Source organism: Pogona vitticeps, chromosome 2, assembly GCF_051106095.1.
Source record: "Pogona vitticeps strain Pit_001003342236 chromosome 2, PviZW2.1, whole genome shotgun sequence".
Taxonomy (NCBI): Eukaryota; Metazoa; Chordata; class Lepidosauria; order Squamata; family Agamidae; genus Pogona; species Pogona vitticeps.
The window spans coordinates 136,955,341-136,980,160 of record NC_135784.1 but is presented as its reverse complement, the minus strand read 5'-3'; the positions used below and the strand labels follow the sequence as shown (position 1 = coordinate 136,980,160).

The following is a 24,820-nucleotide window of genomic DNA, read 5'->3' as shown; positions in this document are numbered from 1 at the left end:
CTAAAGGGATGTGCCATACTGGATGAGCTCAACTACAGAAAGTGCATGTAACTTTATCTTTGGTGCAGTCTCTGAGCACCAGTGCATGTGATTTTTTGGGTCAAGGTCTTGCTTCATTACTGTGCATTGTTATGATAGCAAGGAATTGGAATGTCTGGCCATGCTGTCTATTTATGATATCACAGGTATAGTCAGTCAGACAAGATTTCCTAGGAAGCCATGTATGGCACCAAGCAGTTCAACACAAAAGACTTGTTAATTGGACCCTGGAGATAGCCTTCAGGGTAGCAGTTTTTACTTGTTACAGCTTTGTGAATTCTGAACGGTTACTCCACATTTTGTCCTTACTGTTTTTCAAGCATCCAATAATTCCTGACATTATCTTTACCGAAATACCTTATGTAGGATTTATTTTCACCTGACTTGACATGTTTATAGGCTGGAATTCTCAGGGATTCGTAAGAAGGAGAGAAATCCCCAATATTAAATTCATTAATAATAAAAACACCAAGAAATGTGTAATACAAAACTAGAGAGTCAAAATAGTTGAACACTGTTGCTGTTGTGTTCATCAAACTGCTTCTGACTTTTGGTAATAGCCTCCAAAAGGTCCTGTCTGTAACAGCCCTCCTCAGGTCTTGCAAGGTCAATGCCATGGCTTAGTCAATCCATCTCTGGTTAGGAAGAAGTAAGAAAGATTAAAGAAAAAAAAATTTAAAGGCACCAGAATGACACCAAAAAAGGTGCTAGATGACACTCTCTGTGGAGGAACCACTAGTCATAGCCTTTAGACCTGACAGATGTGTTCACAAAAAAAAAAAGAGTTGCCTATGGGTTTTTCTTTTGTGCAGAGGTGTTTTGCCCACACTGGCATTGGCTTCACGTCTATGTTCTGATAACGGAGTCGAATAAAAAAGACTTTTCTCTTGCCTTGTTGCAGATCTGGGACACTGCTGGCCAGGAGCGCTTCCGGAGTGTGACTCATGCTTACTACCGTGATGCACAGGGTTGGTTTTCCATAAGGGTGTCTTGTTCCATCCCAAGTTAGATCAGAGTTGGGATTCTCTGTGAAGCAGCCGTTTACTAGGAGAATCTGATAAAAATGTGAATACCCCATAGATCTGAGGTAGAGCTACTGTTTGGCACACAGGAAGGTCTCAGGTTCCCAGGCAGGAAAGCTGGAGTCACCCACCTGACAGAGATTTTAGACTGCTGCTGTTGACCAGCATATGTAAGGCATGGGCAAATGGATGAGTGGTTTGACTTAGTATAAGGTAGCTCCATATATTCATAGTAGCTTGTTACTGCCGGAAGGGAATGAAATCCGTATGTTTTTGTCTTCCAGCACTCCTCCTCCTCTATGATATCACCAGCCGTATGTCCTTTGACAATATTCGGGTAGGTGTTGAATGTCTGCAAACTGAAGACCTAATGTAGCACTGAAGCATAATGATCACCCAGCCTTTGCTTATTCCTACTAGGATGGAGTCTCCTCCATTCATCAGGGGAGCAAACTGGGAACTTAAGGGTACCATATAGTTGGTGGTGGTGGAATTTAAATAAGAAAGCACCTGGACTGCATTTGTAGTGAACAGCAATTTGGGATGGAGAAATCACCGGGAGCTTTTCATGGTAGACTTTCAGACATTATTGGATATTGATGGAAGCAAATATTTACAGTGAGCTTGAGTGCCACTAATTCTGCCAGATAGATCAATAAGTGTGGCATTGTCAGCATGTATGGCACTCTGCAAAGTCTAAGAGGACAAACCCATGCCCCAAGGAACAGTCACTTTATAGGTGAGCATTGGGAGGGAAGGAGAAAGGAGGCAGGTGTCAATGGAGAGAGAACATTCATTTATTTTAGGCAAATCCACTTGTAGTGTAGAATGGGGATGAAGTGGTTGTCAGCAGATCTGTTTATAGCATGAAACAATTCAGTGTAGCCCTGGCTTTCAACTCAGGGCTACCTTGCTTTATGTTGTTGTTTAGTTGTTGTGTCCGACTCTTCGTGATCCCATGGACCAGAGCACATCAGGCCCTCCTGTCTTCCACTGCCTCAGGGAGTTGTGTCAAATTCATGTTGGTCGCTTCGGTGACACTGTCCAACCATCTCATCCTCTATCGTCCCCTTCTCCTCCTGCCTTCACTCTTTCCCAACATCAGGGTCTTTTCCAGGGAATCTTCTCTTCTCATGAGATGGCCAAAGTATTGGAGCCTCAGCTTCAAGGTCTGTCCTTCCAGTGAGCACTCAGGGTTGATTTCCTTCAGAATGGATAGGTTTGTTCTCCTTGCAGTCCAGGGAACTCTCAAGGTTCTCCTCCAGCACCACAGTTCAAAAGCATCAATTCTTTGGCGGTCAGCTTTCTTCATGGTCCAGCTCTCACTTCCATACATCGCTACTGGAAAAACCATAGCTTTGACTATGCGGATCTTTGTCAGCAAGGTGATGTCTCTGCTTTTTAAGATGCTGTCCAGGTTTGTCATTTTCCTCCCAAGAAGCAGGAGACTCTGGGACTAGTGGCCATGATCTTAGTTTTTTTGATGTTGATTCAAACCATTTTTGCACTCTCCTCTTTCACCCTTATTAAGAGGTTCTTTAATTTCTCCTCACTTTCTGCCATCTGAGTGGTATCATCTGCATATCTGAGGTGGTTGATATCTCTTCTGGCAATCTTAATTTTGGCTTGGGATTCCTCCAGTCCACCCTTTTGCATGATGTATTCTGCATATAAGTTAAATAAGCAGGGAGACAATATACAGCCTTGTCGTACTCCTTTACCAATTTTAAACCAATCAGTTGCTCCATATCCAATTCTAACTGTTGTTTCCTGTCCCACATATGGATTTCTTAGAAGATAGATAAGGTGGTCAGGCATTCCCATTTTTTAAAGAACTTGCCATAGTTTGCTGTGGTCCACAAAGTCAAAGGCTTTTGCGTAGTCAATGAAGCAGAAGTAGATATTTTTCTGGAACTCCCTTGCTTTCTCCATAATCCAATGCATGTTAGCAATTTGGTCTCGAGTTCCTCTGCCCCTTCGGAGTTCTCGGTCCACATACTGCTGAAGCCTGCCTTGGAGGATTTTGAGCATAACCTTGCTAGCGTGTGAAATGAGTGCAACTGTATGGTAGTTGGAGCATTCTTTGGCACTGTCTTTCTTTGGGATTGGGATGTAGACTGATCTTTTCCAGTCCTCTGGCCACCGCTGAGTTTTCCAAACTTGCTGGCATATTGAGTGCAGCACCTTAACAGCGTCATCTTTTAAGACTTTAAATAAAACATCTGGAATGCCATCACTTCCACTAGCCTTGTTGTTAGACAAGGTTTCTAAGGCCCACTTGACTTCACTCTCCAGGATGTCTTGCTCAAGGCTAGCAACCACACTATCTGGGTTGTCCGGGACAAGCAGATCTTTTTGGTATAATCCCTATGCGTATTCTTGCCACCTCTTCTTGATGTCTTCTGCCTCTATTAGGTCCCTACCATTTTTGTCCATGTTTGCACAAAATGTTCCTTTAATATCTCCTATTTTCTTGAACAGAACTCTGGTTTTTCCGTTTCTATTATTTTCCTCTATTTCTTTGCACTGTTCATTTAAGAAGGCCCTTTTGTCTCTCCTTGCTATTCTTTGGAAGTCTGCATTCCATTTTCTGTAACTTTCCCTACCTGCCTTGCATTTTGTTTCCCTTCTCTTCTCTGCTATTTGTAAGGCCTCATTGGGCAGCCACTTTGCTTTCTTGCCTTTCTTTTTCTTTGGGATGGTTTTTATTGCTGCCTCCTGTACAATGTTACGAGCCTCCATCCATAGTTCTTGAGGCACTCTGTCCAGTAAATCTAGTTCCTTAAATCTGTGTTTTTTCTACTTTCTTCAGTTTAAGCTTGAGTTTTGCTATAAGCTGATGATCAGAGCCACAATCAGCTCCAGGTTTTGTTTTTGCTGACTTTATAGAGCATCTTTGGCTGGAGAGAACATAATCAATCTGATTTCGGTATTGCCCATCTGGTGACGTCCATGTGTAGAGTTGCCTGTTATGTTGGTGGGAAAGAGTGTTTGTTATGACCAGCTTGTTCTCTTGACAAAACTCTATTAGCCTTTGCCCTGCCTTGTTTTGAACTCCAAGGCCAAACTTACCTGTTGTTCCTTTTATCTCTCGACTTTAGCATTCCAATTCCCTATAATGACAAGAACACCTTTCTTTGATATCAGTTCTAGAAGGTGTTGTAAGTCTTCATATAATTGGTCAATTTCAGCCTCTTCAGCATCAGTAGTTGGTGCATAAACTTGGATTATTGTGATGTTGAAAGGTCTGCCTTGGATTCGTATTGAAATAATTCTATCATTTTTGAGATTGTATCCCAGTACAGCTTTTCCCACTCTTTTGTTGACTATGAGGGCTATTCCATTTCTTCTACGGGATTCTTGCCCACAATAGTAGATATGATAATCGTCTGAATTGAATTCGCCCATTCCTATCCATTTTCGTTTGCTGACGCCCAGGATGTCAACGTTTATTCTTGCCATCTCCTGTTTGACCACATCCAGTTTACCAAGGTTCATAGATCTTACATTCCAGGTTCCTATGCAGTATTTTCCTTTGCAGCATCGGACTTTCCTTTCACTTCCAGGCGCGTCCGCAGCTGAGCATCCTTTCGGCTTTGGCCCAACCACTTCATTAGCTCTGGAGCTACTTGTACTTGTCCTCCGCTCTTCTTCAGTAGCATGTTGGACGCCTTCCGACCTGAGGGTTCCATCTTCCAGTGTCATATCTTTTAGCCTTTTGTTTATGTTCATGGGGTATTCTGTGCAAAGATAGTGAAGGGCAGTGGCTTGCCACTTCCTGCTCCAGGTGGATCACGTTTAGTCAGAACTCTCCGCTATGACTTGTCTGTCTTGGGTGGCCCTGCACGGCATAGCCCATAGGTTCTCTGAATTACTCGAGTCCCTTTGCCATGACAAGACAGCAATCCATGAAGGGGATCTTGCTTTATACAAGCTGTTTAAGTGAAGCTGTCCACCTTACTCAGATAACGCCTCTACAGGGTGGTGTTCCACACAGGGGACCTGTAATGCTTTCAAACTGATGATCAAATGGGTGGTTCATGTTACTGTGTCTCCTTACCAGGAGAAGCAACCCCAAGTGATGGGTGGCCCCTCAGCCCAATCTGTCTTTAGGAGCCCACATGCCTCCATATGTAGATTTTTACTTCTCCCAGATTTCATTATTACATAATGCTAGCCATCATAGTTGGACATCACACTAAATTGTTCCTTTTCTTGCTTTCCCCAACCTCTTGCAGGCCTGGCTCACAGAGATCCATGAATATGCCCAAAGGGATGTGGTCATTATGCTGCTAGGCAATAAGGTGTGTACTATTTCCTGTTGATGATGCTGATCCGTGTTGTTTTGTTGTGACCGCTGCTCAGTTCCTTGACTTTGATCTATTTTCTCACTGAGATCTTCAATTATTGTTGGGTGTACCCCAGTTCTCTGCTGTAATCAGCAAGCAAGAGAAATTTCTTTATGCTGCTTCTGCTTTCGATAACTCTGTCCATGGATGAGTACTTCCAAGAGGCTTCTTGTGGGCTGCAACAACATTATGTGCTATGGGGGCTTGCTCCCCACTCGCCTAGCCTGGTGCGCTTTCCAATTGTCTCAGTGTCTTAGAAATGCTAGACTGTCTCCTCCGTCTGATCAGGTATTAACAAAAAACGTTCCTAAAGTATCTTAAAGATGTAGCCATTGTGGCAAAAGCTTTCATGGACTAAATCAGATACACAAAGTGACATCAAAATGAAGCACAGGACAAGGTGGGGGGAAGAGAGAGAGAGAGAAGTAAACAGTAGGGCCAAAAGGTCTTCCAATGCAAAGCCCAAATGTATATAAGATAAGCTATATATACACAAGACAGCCCAGGTGTTTGGAGTAAGGATTAAGATGGTACCAGGAGTTGTTTTTATATGGAATGGGGAACAGATTTATTAACCCTTCAACTGCTGTTAAAGGGAGCAGAGTTAGAAAATTTTCAAGAATGTAACTGGATGGTTGGGTTTTTTCTTTCTAGATTTTAAAATGTTGTCTTATGACTTTGTTTTGCTCAGTTTTCAGATTTCTTCAGGGTATTTTTTTGCTCAGCTTCCAATTCTGCTTTGATTCTAGTAAGGAAGCTTTAGGTTTGAACTAGGGGTCTATGGAAGTCCTCCAATCCACTCTGTACCTGAGTAGACAATGTACAGTTGAGGGCTGAAGCATTCCTGTACTCCCTGGGAAACCTTTTTACCCACTCCATCTCCTGGTCTGTAACATTATCAATGCATTTCCGGAAATGCATAGGAAGAGCTAATAAATCCCCTAAATAGGGGGAAACATGAACAGCAGTGATTTGTAAAGCTGCTTGTTTGAACTCAAAGCCCACACAGCAATCACCCTTCCAGAAAGCTTCTTTTCTGAAGCCAGCAATTCAGTCTGTGTTATTTTTTATTTTCCCTTTCCTCGGTTCAAATCCTTGGATTATCTTTTTAACTCTACAAATGTTGAATGGGTTATTATGGAGGATCTGTTGCTCCACCCCTCAGGATAGACAGTGGCTTCTTGCTCCACCCTGTAGTTGCCCCAAAATCATAGAAATGCCCTTGATTCAGTCTAATTTAGCACATTTGTCCAAAGGCAGTGCCCATGTTTAATTTTGTATATATTTATAAAAGCGTATGTAAGATACATGTATGTAACGAAGATATGTGAACAAGCATTTGCCACCTTGCTTATTTATTTATTTATTTATTTATTTATTTATTTATTTATTTATTTATTTATTTATTTATTTATTTATTTATTTATTTATTGAATTTATATCCCGCCTATCTAGTCAGTTACGACCACTCTAGGCGGTGGTGCTTCCTTCACTTATGTGTGTGTCATCAGTCCATTCCACTTTCAGAAACACGGGCAGTGTACTTCTCCATGTCAGCCTATTTTAACCAAGTTTCCCATTGTGATATACTGCAGTAAGGACTGCAGAATCTGTCACAATTTAAATATTATAGAACAACTCATACATTAAAAGAAATGCTAGTTCTAAAAATAGTATAACCCAGCATAAACAAAAAAAAAAGGGTTATTGATGATGATTCCTCCAGTTGGGTTGAAGTAGTTCATCCTCTCTGCTCATCTGTATCTCTGTGTTTTTCCTCATCACAAGCCCAGATCTCACAGAGGTTTGTTCTTGCCATGCTCTCACACAAAATGCTCCTGGAAGGCATCAAGTCTCGTGGTCTATAGCGTTGGTGAACAAGGTTCCCGCTAAGTTGGGCACACAACTCCTCTTCCCTCCATGCAGCTCTCATCCTTCTCCACACAGCAGTCATGTTAGGTTCTGGTCGTGATTGAACCCAGTGTATGGGGGGACAGAGTCACGCATGCACGCAGGGGCAAAGCCGGACGCTTGGGAGCCGGAGCCCCACCCAGCAGGGCTGAAAATTAGAGGGTACGTTGCTAGTAAAGAAAGGAGATCTTGACATCAGGACAGACTGGAAAAAAACACTGTAGGAATAGTATCTGCCATTGTGTATACTGGCCTTAAAAAGAAAATTTCCAGAACATGATGTGAGAAGCATCCTTAAATTCATTAGATAAAACGGGTAAGATAAATTAACCAGCAGAAGATGAGAAATTAACAACATGTTACTAGAACAGCAAACCAACTGCAGGGAGTAGAGAATGCTGTCTTTATGATGTGGCTAATGCATACAGTTAGATGTTGAGCTGGAAGGGGAACAAGAAATGTTTTCATGACAAAACAGAATAGTTTCTTTACTTCCTGGAACTGAGAGACATGTGGTCAGAATGTTTTTTTTGTCTTTTTTACGAATGAGGCATTGTGGGATATTGTTGTTGTTTGTGTGTGCAGCAGCAGCAACAAAAGAATAAAGAGAGGATGCATTAGCTGACCAACAGCTTCCAGCAGAGGGCATTGATGGCCTGAGATTTTATTCACTCAGTCTATTTTGCTTTTGACCACTATGCCATGCTAACTACAAATTTCATCCTTCCTGCTACCATGACCATCTTGCTTCAGGGTTGAGGGAAGTGCCTGCTAACGTGAAGTGGCTACCCTGAGGTAATTTTGAGGTGACTGCAGGAAATTGATATTTTGAAGAAGAGCTAAAATGGGATCTGTTGGGATGCCAGGCCCTTTCTGCCTAGTACTGTTACAGTTGTTTGATTGTCAAGGGACTCTTCTTGATCTTAGCCAATGCAAATAACCTCAAGATGAAAGTATTGTGCTGTGTGACCATGCTCTGCCTCAGCTTATCATCTTTATTTTCCCTCTTTTGTCTGCAGGCTGATGTAAGCAGTGAAAGAGCAGTAAGAACGGAAGATGGGGAGTCACTAGCCAGGGTAAGTGGATAAACACAGGTACCAGGAAGTGCCTCATAATGTAGAGCGGGCAGGATGCTGAACCACCTTTTTTTCACTGAGCAGTTCAGCCAAACAACACCTTAATTCCATAACTCCTTAATATTTGGTTGCGAGGAGGGGGTGGTTTGGCTTTGAGGTGCCAGGAAAAGGACATGGAAAGGAGTCAATAGCTACAGCCAATCTGTGTGCTGTGTTTTCTCCTCAGGAATATGGAGTGCCTTTCATGGAGACCAGCGCAAAGACCGGTATGAACGTGGAACTGGCGTTTTTGGCCATTGCAAAGTGAGTCATGGGCTGCCTCCGCTCCAAGGAATAATGGCAGCATTTGTAACCGTCAGAGATGTTCGGCCATCTTGTTTTCATATCAAGCTTTTCCCCATAACATGTCGGTGTAGCATTAATGCCTTTTGCTACCATAGAACATCCAAGTGGGGTGGCTAGTAGACCATCATTGACTTCCCTAAATGAAGTGTTAATAATTATGTAGCTATCATATTCTTCTACCCCTTGGGTTCTACCCCTTAAATTAAAAGGCTTTCGTTGCTTTAGTTTTTCTGAGTTGGAACATTTTCCAACAGGTGTAAGTATTTTACTCATTTATTTATTATTATTTCCATACTGCACTATTAGTGTGAACACTCTCTGAGTGATTCCTAACATACAATTAAAAATAAAAATACAGTAAAAACCAGTTACTAGCTAAACCAATAAACCTACCTTTAAACAAAGTTATACAAATTAAAATACATTTTAAACTGCAATAGTTCAATACTAGTAGAAAGCAGCTTTATATAATTCTGCCTTGATTAGCTTCTTAAAAACTGAGAACGATGGCACTTAGCAAATCTCTGAAACTCATTCCAGAGGAAAAGTGCCGTGACCGAGAAAGCTCAATTCCTGGTGCTAGCTCTTTTGGCCTCTTCAGATGCAATTTTTAACGTGAAGGGCTACGATGCGTAGGTGGGATGGGTGGCTGCTTTGTGGAAGAAATGTTCCAACAAGCATCAAGATCCTAAACCATCCTAATAGGAATCCAGCCAGTATTGTGAATAGTCACATTATAGATTGATATAATGGCATTAGGACATGGTCTATTTTGTTTCAATCCTTTTGCTAAAAAAATCTCTTAATGCTAAAAAGGAGACTACTTCTTCTATCCTGCTGCTGCCATACTTGCAGTGAGGTCTCTTCTTCTCCCACCACTTTTGCTTCTTTCTCGGCTTGTCGTAGGCAGTTCTGACCCTTAACTCCCATCTCCCCTTCTGTTGAGGAGCCAGATTATTTGGAGGCCTCTCTTTTTTGAACTCTTCACACTCTTCGCTGTGTGAGAGAACATTCAAGGGGGTGTGTCACTGACTTCCAAGGTCTCAGCCATGATGGTGGGACTCGCTGTCAGCACCCTTGGGGGTGGGCGAGGGATATGAAGATGTTGTGTTCCTGTCATGCTTGCTTTGTCGTTCCATCGTATGGCTAAACTGAAACCTGTTTCCCACAAACCAAACTATATTTTTTCCACAGTAAGGGAAGGGGTCTTTCAGCAGAGACGCCATCTTAGCGGTGGTTTTGCCTGTGTTCTTTCAGAGAACTCAAACAACGAGCTGTCAATCAATCAGAGGAGCCCAGATTCCAGATCCACGACTATATTGAGTCGCAGAAGAAGCGCACCAGCTGCTGTGCCTTCCTTTGAGGGAGACGGATGTAAAGGCGGCCAGGGAGACCTTGTGCCAAGAAAAGAGGTCACGGCGCAGACTGGCACTTTGAAAATGCAGGGGAAGGCACTGGTTATTTGGGGGGGGGGGTTGATCCTCTCCAAAGACAATATTTTTTAGAGAATGCTGTTTGTAGACGATAAGAAGTATGTTGTGCCTGGTTTTTGGGGGGAAAGGTGTGGGGGGGCATATATGAATATGTGTGTGTGCTTGCGGACGTGCGCAAGGTATTATTACAAAGGCCAAGTGCGCCCACACGATTGGCTGAAATATGCTTCAAGCAGAGATGTATACCAAGGCTCAGCTTTTCCAGAGTTAGAAGGAAAGGGATGGGCCTCACCAAATCTAATCAAATTCCATTTGGCTATCATGCCACTGTCTTTCACCACCTACTTAGATGGGGCCTGTCTGGAGCGGTGATAAAACCACCTCTGCAGGACCAGTGGGACTGGGTGATGGCAGAGATGCAAGATCTACAAAGAAAAAAAAACATCTCCTTCTGGCAGGCCCTTTAGGAGCGTTCTGTTTGAGGTCTCTCTCAGCAGGCTGAAGAGTTAATGTCACAGCCAGAGCATGACTGGCAGGGGGAAAGGCCACCACCCTTTTCCTTGCCCTAAAAGGTGATGTTTTATGTGAAAAATTAAATTAGCAGGGATATTTAGTAATGAAGAAAGGAGACAGATTTCCTTTTGACCTCTGGCCCCTTCCTGCTTCCCACACCCAAGGATCCTGCAGCCAGGGCTCCTTCCTTCTCCTCCCTTCCTCCTCCTGCCCCAAGGAAAGGACCAGGAGAAGCAAGTATTTATTCACAGTGCCTGTTACGTCAGGAGAATGCTCTGGATGCACTGAGATCATTGTGTATTTTCCTGAGCAAAAACAAAAATGTATTTAAAAGTTGGCTCTTCTTTTCTTTTACATCAAATTAACAACTTTGGTCTAGGGAGGGAATTTTACCCATGTCGAAACATCATAGGCTCGGGGTGGTGTGGGGAACTTGTCACATCTCTCCGGAAAACACTAGCACCCTCCATTCCAGCCTTCCCTATCTTGATGCCATCCAGACGTGTTGGATTGCAGGGCCCATAATCCACAGCAAAAGGCAGAATTGCTTGGTGTTGATGCGAGCTGTAGTCCAACATATGTGGAGGGCATCAGGTTGAAAAGATTCTGTCTATGCAGATAAGTAGTTGGTGATGCGATCTTTATTGATCTTGTAAAGGAGTAAAATTGTTTGCCCCTTGTAACTCCTTCAATCTCTTATATATTTTGGTAGGGTTTCAGGGAGTGAAGCAGGCTCCCTTTTCCCAGTTCCTATTATTGAAGTAGCATAGTTAAATAAATCCTGGAGCATTTATGTTTGGAGTGAGGCAATGTCTCGTTTGTAGACATCCAGATCATTCGATTTGGACTCGTGCTTAAGGATATCATTGTTCGTCCCCTACTGGAGGGATCACAGGCAATTCCTTTGGCCACCCCTGCCTATAATGTCTTGGCCATGAGGGACCCCTGAGCCGAAGGCATTAGTTACACCACTGGCCAAGGTGTGGGTATGGTTTTCAGGGGCCAGAGGGGTGGTGATTTAAGACAGAGGTCCCCAACCCCTGGTTCATGACCCGACAGCAGTCCACAGCCTATCCAGGACCAGGCTGCGGACACGGATCTCCTAACCCCAGTGAGTTGCCCCCCCCACGAGTGCCATTGCACACATGCACGTGAGCACATTCCGCCCCCTGTGAGCGCGCTTGTGCACATGCATGCGAGCGCCTCCCAAATGGTCCGCAGTTGGGAAAAGGTTGGGGACCGCTGATTTAAGAGAGAATTGCTACCGCTGCTCTCCTGCTTCACCTCTGCCTGGTGACTGGTCACATGGCAGCACAGTTGAGGCAGCATTATCTCTTCCCCTGGCAAATGCTCAGTTTGGATGGGTGCTTCCTAGTATTACAGTATTTTCCCCCTCCAGGCAACCATCCCTTCAAAGCACAATCAGACTTGCACAGGAAGCCTGTGTTTGTCTCCCAACGACTGTCCAAAAAAACTAAATTAACAAAAAGCAGGCTCATTTGCAAAATGTGAAGAAGTTCACTCTAGGTCAACCATGTTTGTTATCATTTCAGGGAGCCCCCATTCCAGTGATGTGCTAACTGTATCATCTAGTTTGTGCCTCAGCTTTTATTTAAGGGCTGTGGCTGGTAAGGAAGGCAGTGTCCCGCCTCAGAGGGGCGTGGCACCTGTCAAAAATGAGTTTGATGAAGGCTACCCCTTTCTGATGGCCTCTGCACAGAAATTCTCTTGAATAAGGCAGATGATGACTACGCCAAGGAAAAAGCACAATGAAGCCACTGAAAAGAGGAGGGCATTATCATCCTTTGCCCTAAGGGAATTCTCACCCGTTCCTTGTTTTTCTTTTTGTCTCAAGCCAGTGATCCACTTCTTTGTGTACAAGACAGGATGAGTATCTTTTAGTGCTATGCATATGCTGATGAGTAGTTCCTTAATCAGGATATACTAGAACTGCACAACTTGTGAGCTACTGTGTTCCCCCAAAAATAAGACACGGTCTTATATGCATTTTTTGTTCCAAAAAACGCATTAGAGCTTATTTTCAGGGGATTTTTTTAAATGTGCAACAATCTACATTTATTCAAATGCAGCCATGTCATCTTCTGGTTGCTGCACAAGGGTGGAGGGCAGGGTTTCACTTAACTTGGGCTTATTCTTGGGATAGGGCTTATATTGCGAGCATCCTGAAAAATCATACTAGGGCTTATTTTCAGGGGATCTTATTTTTGGGGAAACAGGGTACCAGATGCAACCCCTCTGTTATGGCTTGCCAGATCCTTGATAGGGCTAGCAGTACAGGCAGGGTGTTTATCAAGCTCTGAAGAGGCTGTATTTTGCTCGCTCTGTCACAGGTTGTACAAGCCTGATGCATATGCATTGTACAAGCCTGATGCATCGGTCACAGGTTGTACAAGCCTGATGTTTTCCTTTCAGCACATACAATGGCATCCACACTCTCTTGGGGGGGGGGGGGAATGTCAGTAGTGTTCCTTAGCTTGGTGCAGCTTATTTTTTTTAAAATAAATTAAATTTAAATTCAGCCTTTTCTAGGGAGGTGGAGATAATTTTAGCTGGGATGGGCAACTTTCAGAGGTTTAAGGGGTTGCAGATACCTATCTCTGGACATTGGAAGACCACTCCCCTTTCTGTTACACAGATCTCAGTCCCCAACATATTTTCTTACAAAATGCTGTTTTAAAATGAAAAGTCCCCTTGCATTGTTTGGTGGTCAAATAGAAGGTTAAATTGCACTTCACACCTCCTAGAAGACACAATCAGCTTTTTGGGCCTTTTTTTTTTTGCCTGAAGTGGGTGGATCCTTGGGCATTGGAGAGTGCCGGGGGGGGGGCTCTCCCATTTTAGATCCTACACTTACTAGCTTTATGGTGCCACTATAGTTAGACCAAGAGTAAGCAACTTAGTGGGCTAGAGGCCAGTTTTCTGCACTGGGTACCGTCTGGAGGCGGGGGGTTGCATTTTAAGTTCACCACTTGTGGAGAGTCCCAGGAGCTGCAAATCATCCTTTTTCGTCAGAAATTTCTGGGGTAGAACAGGGCTGGGAGCTGCAAAAACATACTTGACAGGCCACATGAGCCCCAAGGCCACATGGTTCTCACCCTTACTTCAGACATCAGTGTGGTGTATAATGCTTGAGTTGTGAAGCCTCGAATGAACACTTCCTCTGCCTGTGTTAACCCATGCTTTACAATTGCTTCCACATTCCTGATACATTAGAGCAAAAAACAAACAAACAAAAAAAAACAGAATATTTTCCCAACACTTCCTTTAAAAGGGGAAGAAAGTGCTCTGCATTAAGGGTTTTGCATTTTAAATCAAACAATCATCAGTTTGCTCCTTCCACAGGACATGTTTACATGGGAGTAAGAACCATAAAATGTACACCTGTAATCATACACAGCCTCAGGCTGTTTATGTGTTTTTAAACATAAAAGATGTGATGTGCAGTGTCTGTATCAGCATCCTACTTCCTAGGCTACATGCTCAGGCATGGCCCATTTGGTGCTGTCTCATCATCAGTTGCTCCCTGGGTCACCCTTTGGTAAGTGGGAGGGGTGAACTGAGCTGGCCATGATGCCCTGGATTTCAGTCATGTGGTCCATCCCCAGTTGCTTCACCTTATGGGGAGCAATTTAGTTTAGTGGACATTTATTCAGGAACAAAGGAATCTCACTGCTTCCATGCATGTGATAACTCTTATTATAAAGGATGATATTACAGATGTAGGTTTTATTTGTTTGTTTGTTTGTTTGTTTGACTTCTATACCACACATCTGACTGCAAAGCCATTCTGGAAAGTTTGCAACCCAATAAAACAATAACATTTTAAAAAATATCAAACATAAGGGTTATACAAAAATCAAAATTACAACATATGTTCATGAATAACCAAAACAATAGTGACATCATTACACTATATTGAGCCACATTCCTCTAATAATTGTTTTTTTTAAAAAAAAAAACTGGCCTGCGTCTAATGCGTGGGAGAGGCCTTTCCTTTTACAAGAGTCCTCAAAATAGAATCTTGTCTTGGTGTGTGCACATTCAAGGATCTCAGGAGCCACTTCGATTTCTACTAAAACTTGATACCCGTCAACTGGGGCAAGTGCAAAACAATGGTTCTAAGGAAGAAGGTGTTATCTGAGCACACCTTCACTCCAGAGACTTGTGATCCATACCAGAACCAAGAGCGTAATTTCTTCCATACAAATTTGATTCCTGGATTTCCCTCCAGTGTTCTTTGTCAGCAGGTTTTGTTGTGAGCTAGGGAAAACCCTTTTAGTTATTGCTGTTTTCTGAAAACGGGTAATCGGAAACCCATAGTGATCTAGTGCAGATCAACAGAACAACTGAGTAAAAGTTGATACCAATCTACCTTCTGCCTGCACAAAACCTTTCTCTCCTTTGCCATCTGTTGATTGAGAGGTAACTGCTTGGGCGGATGATCCATAGTAAAATGTTTGGCTGCCAGCTTGAAGCAAAGAGGAATCATAAAAGCTTCCTGCTTTGTTTTTGTTTGGTGTCATTGCTGTTCTGTAGCCAAAGCTAATGCAAATCTTTCTTCCTGCTGTTGCCAAATTTCAGTGATCAGCCTTCCAAAGAACTGAAATGGAAAGGAAGAACCTCTAACAGAGTATGTTATTGTATAATATTGTGCAATGTGCTCAGTGCCATTCCTGACCCAGGAAAACAGATATGTATTATATGGGTCCTGGGATTTTTATTTTTTTATTTTTTACAAAAGAACCACAACTATGTTACAGATAACAGTATACAGATTCTAATGTAAAATCTAATACCTTATGAAAATTCTTCAGGATAATGGTTCTTATTTTAAGGAGCTCTTGTGGCTGCTGGGGAGAAAAGGACTTTAAGCTATGTCACAATTTCTAATAAAGACTTAAAGGAGCAAGAAAGGCTGTGGTTCCAAAACACTCCAGTCCCAAAAAAATGATCCCCAACATAGCAATGTGAAATCCATGGCAGCCTTGGAACCGCCATAAATAATTCCTTTACTATTGCTTTCAAAGGCAGGGAGAAGGAAATGCCTGTTTAAATGCCATTCCTCCTTTTGGTTATAATTGCTCTATCAGGGCTTGGGTAATTTGCAGAAGCTCCTGGAGATCTCAGAAAAGGAGGTGCTGAAGATGCTCCTTGGCGGTTGAGTCCTGGGCCAAACACGGTGACAGGTGATCAGCCTTTGCATAGAACTGCATCCCATGAATCTGATCATATTTTAACCAAGGCCTTTATATAACTTGTGTCCAACTAATTACACTGTTCTGGTTTAATGAGGGGCAAAGCAAAGAGGAAGGTAGTACAACTTTCACACCAGTGAATTACATCAGGATGTCAGGCCTTCATCAGCAATCTAAACTCTGCCTTCCCACACTGTTGTCTAACAATAATACATCAGAAAAACTATCTCGTTTTGCTTCTGCTGATTAATTCCTTGCCCGTAGAGTTCCAGGATGTCACAGCCAGCTCTGGAGTTCAAAACATCATTTGCTCTCAGACCAGCTCTTCCAAGTCAGTTTGTGAGATCCACTCCACTGCAGTAACGTTTGCCTGCAGGGTATTTCCTGTTCTTGAGCACTCCGTTTGACATACAGTGACACTTTTTGTCTTGGCTGCTATTTATAGACTTCTGGTTGCAAAGTTACAGAATTAAACCTCAGTATGTTAGAGAGAAGTGTGCATGTCTGATTCTTCAAAGATTAGCAGCATGTTTACTTAGCAGCATTCATTGGTATTCAATGGGATTTTACTTTAAATATATATATATAGATGACATCTGCAATAAAGTTTTGCAGGGCATGGCTACTTCCTATTCAAGTGCTGTAGTTCAGGGTTCTAAGCAGCCAACTCTGTCCTCCTCCAGGGTATGCCATGCCTCCCCCTGCCCATTTTCTGTTATTTTTTCCAAATGGATGGTCTGTGAGTATTAAGTATGTTCCTTTCTCAATAAGCTGTGGTGGGAGGAATTGCCCTCTTGGTTAAAAAGAAGTATTTCCATAAACCTTGGGATACAATATTTATCTGTCTATTTATTAGAGTTGTACCCCACCCTGCTAGTGGCAAGCCATTACTCTGGGCAGGTAGAGAAATACCTCTGTTTTGTTTCTTACTGCTGGCATTTCAATTGCTTTCCTTTTGGTATTAATTCCCAGGGTCTTCTGTTAGAGGGAGTGATTGGGTTGCTGTCTTAGGCACACAGAAATAAGCCCCACTTCATTCAGCAAAACTTACTTCCAAGTAACGCTGTCTAGGATTGGGTTGCATCTCTCCTCTTTTCTGCTTGGAAACTACGTCCCAGCAAGCATGTGCACAATTGTGGTGGTAATCGAGAGGCTGCCCCTCACAGGAATTTGCATTGCCACACTCCGTGGGTGTGGGAGAATTCAGATGTGCAGTGCGTACTGTAGGTAATGAGCACCCAGAATTTGACTACATGTTTCATAGTCCAAAGGTGAAGGGGAAAGTAAACTTGATCTGTTAAATTAAAACCCTCCTCCTACGCATCTCATACTGCAGACTCCAGCATTCTCCAAATACCTTTATCATCCCACTAACAGAATTGCTGCTGCTGCTGCTGCTGCCGGGCCAACACTTGAGATGGTGGTGGAGAGAGGTTAGGTGCAGCCCTTGGAAAATAGATTTCTATTCAGCAGCTGCAACAATATTCGTTCTTAACCTTATTTGCTATTAAACAACAAGGTAGAAGGATATAAAGAGAAAGATCTGAGATTATGCTGAAGCTGCCAACATTGTAAAAAAAAAAAAAAACTTTTTTTCCCCATCTGGAGCCTGTTTAGTTTCAGGTTGCTTTCCAGTGTAGATTGGGGTGGGGTATTTGCCATCCTTTGGTGAATGTTACTGTACTTCTTGTTGCGCCCTGCAGTGTTTTCATTTTCTATTCAGAAAGGCAATACCCCTAATTAAAAAGCCATCTTACATTTAAGGAGGGGTGCATAAAGTGTGGGCTTCTAGATGCTGATGGACTACAAATCCCAGCATTGCTGACTATTGGCTTCGCTGGCTGGGACTAATGTGAATTGCAGTCCAACAACAACTGGAGGATTGTGTTTAATCAGTCCCTACATTAAGACAGGCTATAGGTTATTTCACACATTGTGTTTTTGCAATTAAAAACATGCACCTTCATTCTGTGTGAGTGTCATTTGCTAGCATGGTGTTGATGAAAATGGACAACAAGGCATGGTTCATAAGCGTGTTTGCCAAGAGTCTAGTCACATGTCTGACTCGAAACCCTGTAGATTACAGAGGCTGTCTGTGACTGTTATCTGTTTATGCTCAGAGTTTATTGAATTTGCCCTGAAACAAAGAATTACAAGGAGTGGCATTGTCCACACACAGGTTTCCAAAGAGACATATCTTTTTCATGCCTGTTTAGTGGTGTAGTGGATAGAGTAAGGGACTAGGACTCTGCAGACCAGGGTTCAATTCCACACTTAACCATGGACACTCAATAGGGGAGTGGAAGTGGTAAACCCACTTCTTAAATATCTCACTTATCTTGAAAGCTCTATTAGGGTCGCTATATGTTGGTTCCAGCTGGATGGCACCTTACTGTTTGTAGCATGCATAGTCATGTGTCACCTCAAAGTAAAGATACATTTCAAGCATCACACCCCCCCCACACACACACACACACAGAGCACAGGCATTCTCATCCATTGCCCTCCTGGTATCCTGTGGCATGGGAACCTCCTCAGTCCATACATGTGGGCTGAAGTCTTGTTGCTTAACTTAGCCAGTCGCAACTAGAGTATGTCCATTGAATCAGTTGCAGAGGAGTTGATTCACCAAATCCCTACTGATTCAATAGGCCTACTCTAGTTGTGGGAGGATGGGATTCTGAGTATTGGGATCCACTGTGCTCAGCCTTGAGCTATTGTATGTTTAGACGCATAAGGACTTTCCCCCAGGCTAGCTATTTAGTCCAATTTCACTCTAGCCATGGTTTTATCTTCCAGACTCCCTCTGGGGTTTCCCTCCTCCTTGACAGGCACAGAGCTTCTCCTAGTCTCCTATAGGTCATTTCTGCCTGTGATTTTAACCATGCCTTGTCCTCTTCCCTTGGGCTTGGGCCTTTAGCATTAGTATAAAATCTTCATGCTTTTCCAAGCTTCTTCCGAAAATGTCTACTCATTGGCTTCAGACAGTCCAGCCAGATGCCTCCAGCCAACTACGTTCTGAGCGGCTAAAATTCCATCACTTCCCTGTTTTATAAACCAAGAACCAACATGTGATTGTGGAATGTCCACTTTACTCCTCATCAGAGCTTACTAGATTAGATCCCGGCACTTATCATATAAGGTAGAAACCAGCCTCATATAATTGGTTTTATTGCAAGTCTGGCAGTTTAACAACTGTTTGTCAATCTGGCAGCCTGGCCTTTAAACCCTGTCCCAGCAGAACATACACTTCTCATATGTTTTAGAGTTCCTTGTCATAGACAACATCCGATAACATTTATTTTTTTCACTATACTTTTGACACTTTTTTCACGTCCCGATTCCTGCCCAAACCTTAACAAATCTTTTGAACTGGAATCTGGTGCTGAATGTGTTTCAGCTGCCTGTCAGCTCACTTATATCCATATTTGATTAAAGGGGAGTAAAAAAAAAATGGAACACTGGATTTTCGGTTGTTGTCCACATCCTTTGTCTTTGGAGCCCTCGTTTGTCCCGGACACAATATGAATGGAGTGACTGGTGGCGGCATCTAATCATCATCATCATCATCACCTCAGAACTGGTCCAGTCCCTGTCAAGGAGATACTGTGGGGGGAGGGGAATCGAACTCCCAACCTCTGGCTCCTCACTGAACAATCCGACAATAATCATCAGGGCTGTCAAGTCAATTCTAACCTTTGATTTCATAAGGAAATCAAAGAGGCACCTGCTGGCCCAAGATGTTCTGCTCCCTGAAGCAGAGCAGCAAACAACACCTCTCTCTTCAGGTACACAGGGCCCAAAGCAAGCCGCGCTATCCAGGCTCCTGAGGTAGAAAATCCAAGTAGTACCCCTTTCATCTCCTTGGCAGTAAAACACAATAGGAGTTAATTAACAGCTAATGACGTATTGCCCTTTCATGATACACCAAGTTTGGTTCCTGGGACAGCTGTTTCACAGTAAGATCAGCAAATCCCATTCTACCCTGTACTATCTCCGAACAGATGGAGTGGCTTTCTTCACAAATTTCAAAGCCAATTTTGCCTTTACCCCTGAAAACACAAAAGAAGAAGCTTCACTTTCTTTGCTCTAACACCCCGCTCCCAAATTCAATGAAACATTATATACCCTAAGTTTCTTCCCCTTAAACAGGCTTTCTAGGGCTCAGCCCTTGCACTCTCTGAAGATCTGCCATCTACCACCACCATTTCACTGGCTATAGTATAATGGCAGAGAAGCCCCTGCAGGTGATCTCACTATTAGCTTCTTCCCTGTTCGGGAATGTAATGGTGCCATAACTGTGCCGTGTGTGTGATAACTAGATTTTTCAAGTCTTCCCACCACAAACTTGCCTGTTTGAAGAAGAACTGCCCTCTCATTCAAAAACACGGCAGTGAAGGTCTTCCATAAGCATGGAGCCCTTGTAAACCCATCTACCACAGAGTATGTAAATATAACAGTACTGTATCTCCTTTGGACAAATCATATGCAGGATCCCCACCCCAACCGCTAGGTCCTCTGCGCTGGAGGAGGCAAGAACAGCTTAAGTGCTGAAAAGAACATTTTGCAGCATTTGTTTTTATTTATTTATTTATTTATTTATTTATTTATTTATTCATTCATTCATTCATTCATTCATTCATTCATTCATTCATTCATTCATTCATTCATTCATTCATTCATTCATTCATTCATTCATTGCATTGACTTACTGAGCTCCTGTACCACCCGTCTGGCTACCAAGGCCACTCTGGACAGAGGGAATAAGTGGTCTGTTAAGGCCTGTCCATGAAGGTACAGTTATAAGAATACTTTTGGTAGCCCTTTGAAAAAGTCTTGAAATTCAATAGAATTACTGGCCACAGGGCATGCATTCTTCTAAACAACTGCCTGGCTTCTCACCCTCTGTGTTCCCTCTCCCTGACATTTGCCTTTTACTTGCTTGTTCAGTTTATGTGATATGGAACAGCTACTGTCCTTTCTTTCTTTTACAGCCTGGAAAGCATTAATAGCCTATTAAACATCCATTTAGGCCTAAAACAAGTACAGTATGCAAAGTAAACAAAGTCTTCTCAAGAAAATGTGCTGCCTCTAAGCAAGATTTCTGCGAATGGCCTCCCACTTCCTCTTCCTCGACTAGGAAATTCAGACCCGCAGAGAGCCCTTGTACTTCTAGGCGAATGGACTGGATCTGCTTTGCAACCTAAGCTATGGGGATGTTGTCACAGGGATAAAGGGATGCGATGCAAAAGGGCAAACAGCTCCTGTCTACGGAGCATCTATGCAAAACTGGAGATTTTAAAGTAGGGATCAGATGCCATGAATTAAATGCTCTGACACTGAAGCCGTATCAGACGGGGATTGTGGAAATTCCAAACAGTTTGGGCAGAGGGTCTCATCCTTAATGGGGGGGCGGAGGTGGCTTCGTACCTGCTTATGAGCCTGCTGTGAAGCAGGTGCCGACTTCCCACCCTGACAGGCCAAAGCGCACAAGCAAGATCACCGCTGATTCATCCCCGCTCAAGAGTTTCATTGAACTCCGGCTTCCGTCCAGCGGTTAAGCCACCTCTAATTAAAGATCAACTGGGTCACGATTGCCACAGTTATTAAATACTGGGGTGTGCACTTAGTGAGCCGATACTGCCCCGCCTATGCCTTAATTAATACATACACTCCCATCTTTCGCGGCACACGAATAATATCTCCGAAAAAAAGTCTCTGGAGAAAAATCCACGTGCTACGACGAGCCGTTTGCAACGTCGCCCCTTCATTTTCCTTCAGCCGGGCGCGTTCCCTGGACGGAAGTGTGACAAAAAAAGTATCATTTCACCGCCCCCCCCTCCCGTCCCGCTCCGTAACATTCCTCTCCTCTGTGGGAGAGAAAGACAAAACTTTCTTCGAACCCCCAAAGCGACCAATGAAAAAAGAGCGACGCCTTCCCCCTTTTTTATTTGCATAGTCCAACCTTCCTTCCGCGTTTCTGATTCGGTCTTTAACGTTGAGGGGCGTGCTCTACGGGGCCCAGCCTCTCCTTCTCCGGAACCTCATTGGCCCGACGAGACCCTGCGGGACTAGCGCCCGCCCCCTTGATAAACTGTCAATGACAGGTCCGGGGAACGCTCAGACCTCGGGTCAAGCCGCGATTGGCGGAGCTTTGGGATCTCTGTGGCGGGTCCGCCCCGGGAACACCTGCTGTTGCCTCCGAGCCGGGCGGCCGGAACTCTCCGCGCCCCTCCCACGAGATCGCTTCCCAGGGGGGGACTTCGCCTCTTCTTGCCTGCCTGCCTGCTTGCCTGCGCAAAAGCTCCTTGAGGCTCCGGGGACGCCCGTCGAGAGGAAGATGGACCAGGGGGTCGGGAGCGCGCAGCGGCTGTTGCCCCGGCTGTGCTGCCCGGAGAAGGGGCCGAACGGCTACGGCTTCCACCTGCACGGGGAGAAAGGCAAAGTGGGCCAGTTCATCCGGTTGGTGGAGCCCGATTCGCCGGCCGAGAAGTCCGGGCTGCGGGCCGGCGACCGCTTGGTGGAAGTCAACGGCGAGAACGTGGAGAAGGAGAGTCACCAGCAAGTGGTGAACCGCATCCGGAGCTCGCCGGGCTCGGTGCGCTTGCTGGTGGTGGACGCCGAGACCGACGAGCGGCTCCAGAAACGGGGCCTCCAGTGCCGCGAAGAATTCACTCGGGGGCTCCCCGAAGAAGAGGAGGCGGAGGCGGAGGCGGAGGAGAAAGAGAAGAAGAGCGACGGCCCGGAGCCGCGGGAGGTCCCCCTCCAGCCGGCGGAGCGGGAAGCGGAGCAGAAGAAAGCCGGCGGCGAGGAGGAGGAGGAGGCAGCGGCGAATCACGCTGCCCAGCGGGTAAATATCTAGGTCACTTCTGGGAAAGCGGGGCGGAGAGCCACCCCCTTTGCTGGGAGGTGAGAAAGGACCGGCGGGGCGGGGAACCGAACCCATGGTAGGGAAGGGATCCCTTAAAAGCCTTTCCTCTCTTCTCCCCCCCCCCCGGGGGCTCGGCGGGCGCCTGGATCCCCCTCGGAGCCATTTCCAACGGCAGCAGGCGCGGCTTCCCCGCCAAACTCGCGGCGGCCCCCTTCTTGGTCTCCTCGGAGCTCTTGGGCTTTCTCGCACCCGCGGCGGGGGGTGGGGGTGGGGGGGCTTCTCCTTCCTTGCCGCCTCCCTTCCAGGCCGAGCGGCGGGAGTGGAAGGCAAGGCACCCCGAGTGGCTTTGGGCCGGCGAGGAGGGCTGGGTTTTTCCGGAAGCACCGCAGCAGAGAGGGCGCGCGGGGGGGGGGGGAGAGAAACTTGCTCAAAAGTCTGCTGCTGCTGCCGGACGCCAAGCCGCGGAGCTGGCAGGGCGGAGAGATCTCGGCAGCAGCCGGAACACCTGCCGAACTCCTTAAGGGCTTTAAACGTGTGAAAGGCAGAGCTTTATTGCGATCGACAGATCGGGGTGATTCTTAGCACGCGAGGTTCCGGACGGGCGAGGAATCTTTGCTGGGAAGCAGCGTCGCCCTCCTGCCTTCTCCCCCAGCCGGTGTCGTGGAGCTTTTCTCTGGGGTGATTCACTGGCTTGTCTGCTTTGGGCGCTAATGAACAGCCCACGCCGCCACCTCTCTCTCCCTCTCCCTCTCCCTCTCTCCCTCTCTCTCCTTCCCATTGTGAAATGTGACCTCCTTCTTGGAAGCTGGGTCGCCTCCGCGACGTGGGAGCTGAATGCGAGCCCCGCTGGCACCCCCCAGGGCTTCGGGAGGGCCACCTTGTCTCGGCTGGCAAAGGGGCACACGCAGCCGTGCCTCGATCGATCGATCGATAAGATCGGCGCCCTGTCGAGCCGGTGTCCTGTGGGATGGGGTCCTGGTGTTGCTCCGAATGTGATGGGACCAGCTCGGAGTGTGCCTTTAGGGACAGAAGTGGGTTGCCCTCTTCCGTCTTTCTCCTCCTCCTGGTTCCAGCATTAGATCACTGAAGCAGAAAGAACTTGGCAGGAATTTGTTTGGATCCCGTGTACTTTCTAGCAGGCACCTACCTGAATGGGAGGCATTAATTTGTGACTCCTCTGCTTTGCTTGTTTTGCTCAGCTGCCCCGCCCTCAGAGCCCCAAATTCACTTTTGAAATTAATTTAAATTTTTTGTGAGCCGCTTTGGATCTCATCATCGTAAGAAAGGCAGCACAGAAATAAAATAAATAAACAAACAACATTTGGGAGGGTTTTTTGCCCTGTAATTACTCCATTTTTGGTTGCTTGCTGCTTAATCTTAGACATATCTACTCGGAGGTAAATCCTGTTGCATGAAAAGTGCTTACTCCTAGGCAAGTGAGGGCCAGGTTGCAGCCTTAATCTCATATGCTGCTTCTCTTTTCTCAATATTGCAAAGGAAAAAAAAATCTCTTACACTTTTAAAAGAGTGTAAAGATGATTGAATTATGCAAATGCAGTAGCATAGCACATCTTGTTGCACTTGTTCTAAGCTGTCAAGTAGGATGGGATAACAAGACAACCAAATAAACAAAATCAAGTAATGGCTGCTAACTAATCTGTGGAAGTCTGGCATTTGAAATCTGATAGACAGTAAAGAAAGCTTATAGGGAAAGAACTGATTCATTTGAAATTTGACACTAAAGGAGAGCTTTGCAGAAACCTTGGGCTTCCAGAAAAATGAACAAATAGGTCCTAGATCATATCAAGCCTGAACTATCTGGAGCCAAACTGAGCCCATCCTACTTTGGCCCCATCATGAGAAGGCAAGATTCTCTCGAAAAGGCAACAGTGTGGGGAAAGCCTGAAGGCAGCAGGAAGAGAGGAAGACCAAATCTGAGATGGACTGACTCCCTAAAGGAAGCCACAGGTGTGAATCTGCAAGAACTGAGCAGGGCTGTTGAAGACAGGATATTCCGGATAGCACTCATTCATTGGGTTGCCATA

The 24,820-nt window shown here is 44.9% G+C and overlaps 2 protein-coding genes across 6 annotated transcripts in view; both read left to right on the top strand.

The window, feature by feature from the left end:
- RAB37 (RAB37, member RAS oncogene family) overlaps positions 1-17,870 on the top strand; it is a 111,881-nt gene extending 94,011 nt beyond the window's left edge. For 3 of the 5 annotated variants that reach the window (XM_072990589.2, XM_072990586.2, XM_020806267.3), the window contains 6 exons: positions 941-1,007; positions 1,346-1,398; positions 5,300-5,365; positions 8,341-8,397; positions 8,624-8,700; positions 10,000-17,870. In XM_072990589.2, the coding sequence (XP_072846690.2) occupies positions 941-1,007; positions 1,346-1,398; positions 5,300-5,365; positions 8,341-8,397; positions 8,624-8,700; positions 10,000-10,105 (426 nt within the window). In that variant the 3' untranslated portion in view covers positions 10,106-17,870. The remainder of the gene's footprint in view (positions 1-940; positions 1,008-1,345; positions 1,399-5,299; positions 5,366-8,340; positions 8,398-8,623; positions 8,701-9,999) is intronic. The other 2 variants (XR_012083821.2, XM_072990587.2) reach the window with 2 other exon arrangements.
- A 4,108-nt stretch (positions 17,871-21,978) lies between these two features.
- The window catches only part of NHERF1 (NHERF family PDZ scaffold protein 1), a 58,313-nt gene continuing 55,471 nt past the window's right edge, over positions 21,979-24,820 (top strand). Inside the window, exon 1 of the mRNA XM_020806274.3 lies at positions 21,979-22,754. Coding sequence (XP_020661933.3) covers positions 22,005-22,754 — 750 coding nt within the window. The 5' untranslated portion in view covers positions 21,979-22,004. The remainder of the gene's footprint in view (positions 22,755-24,820) is intronic.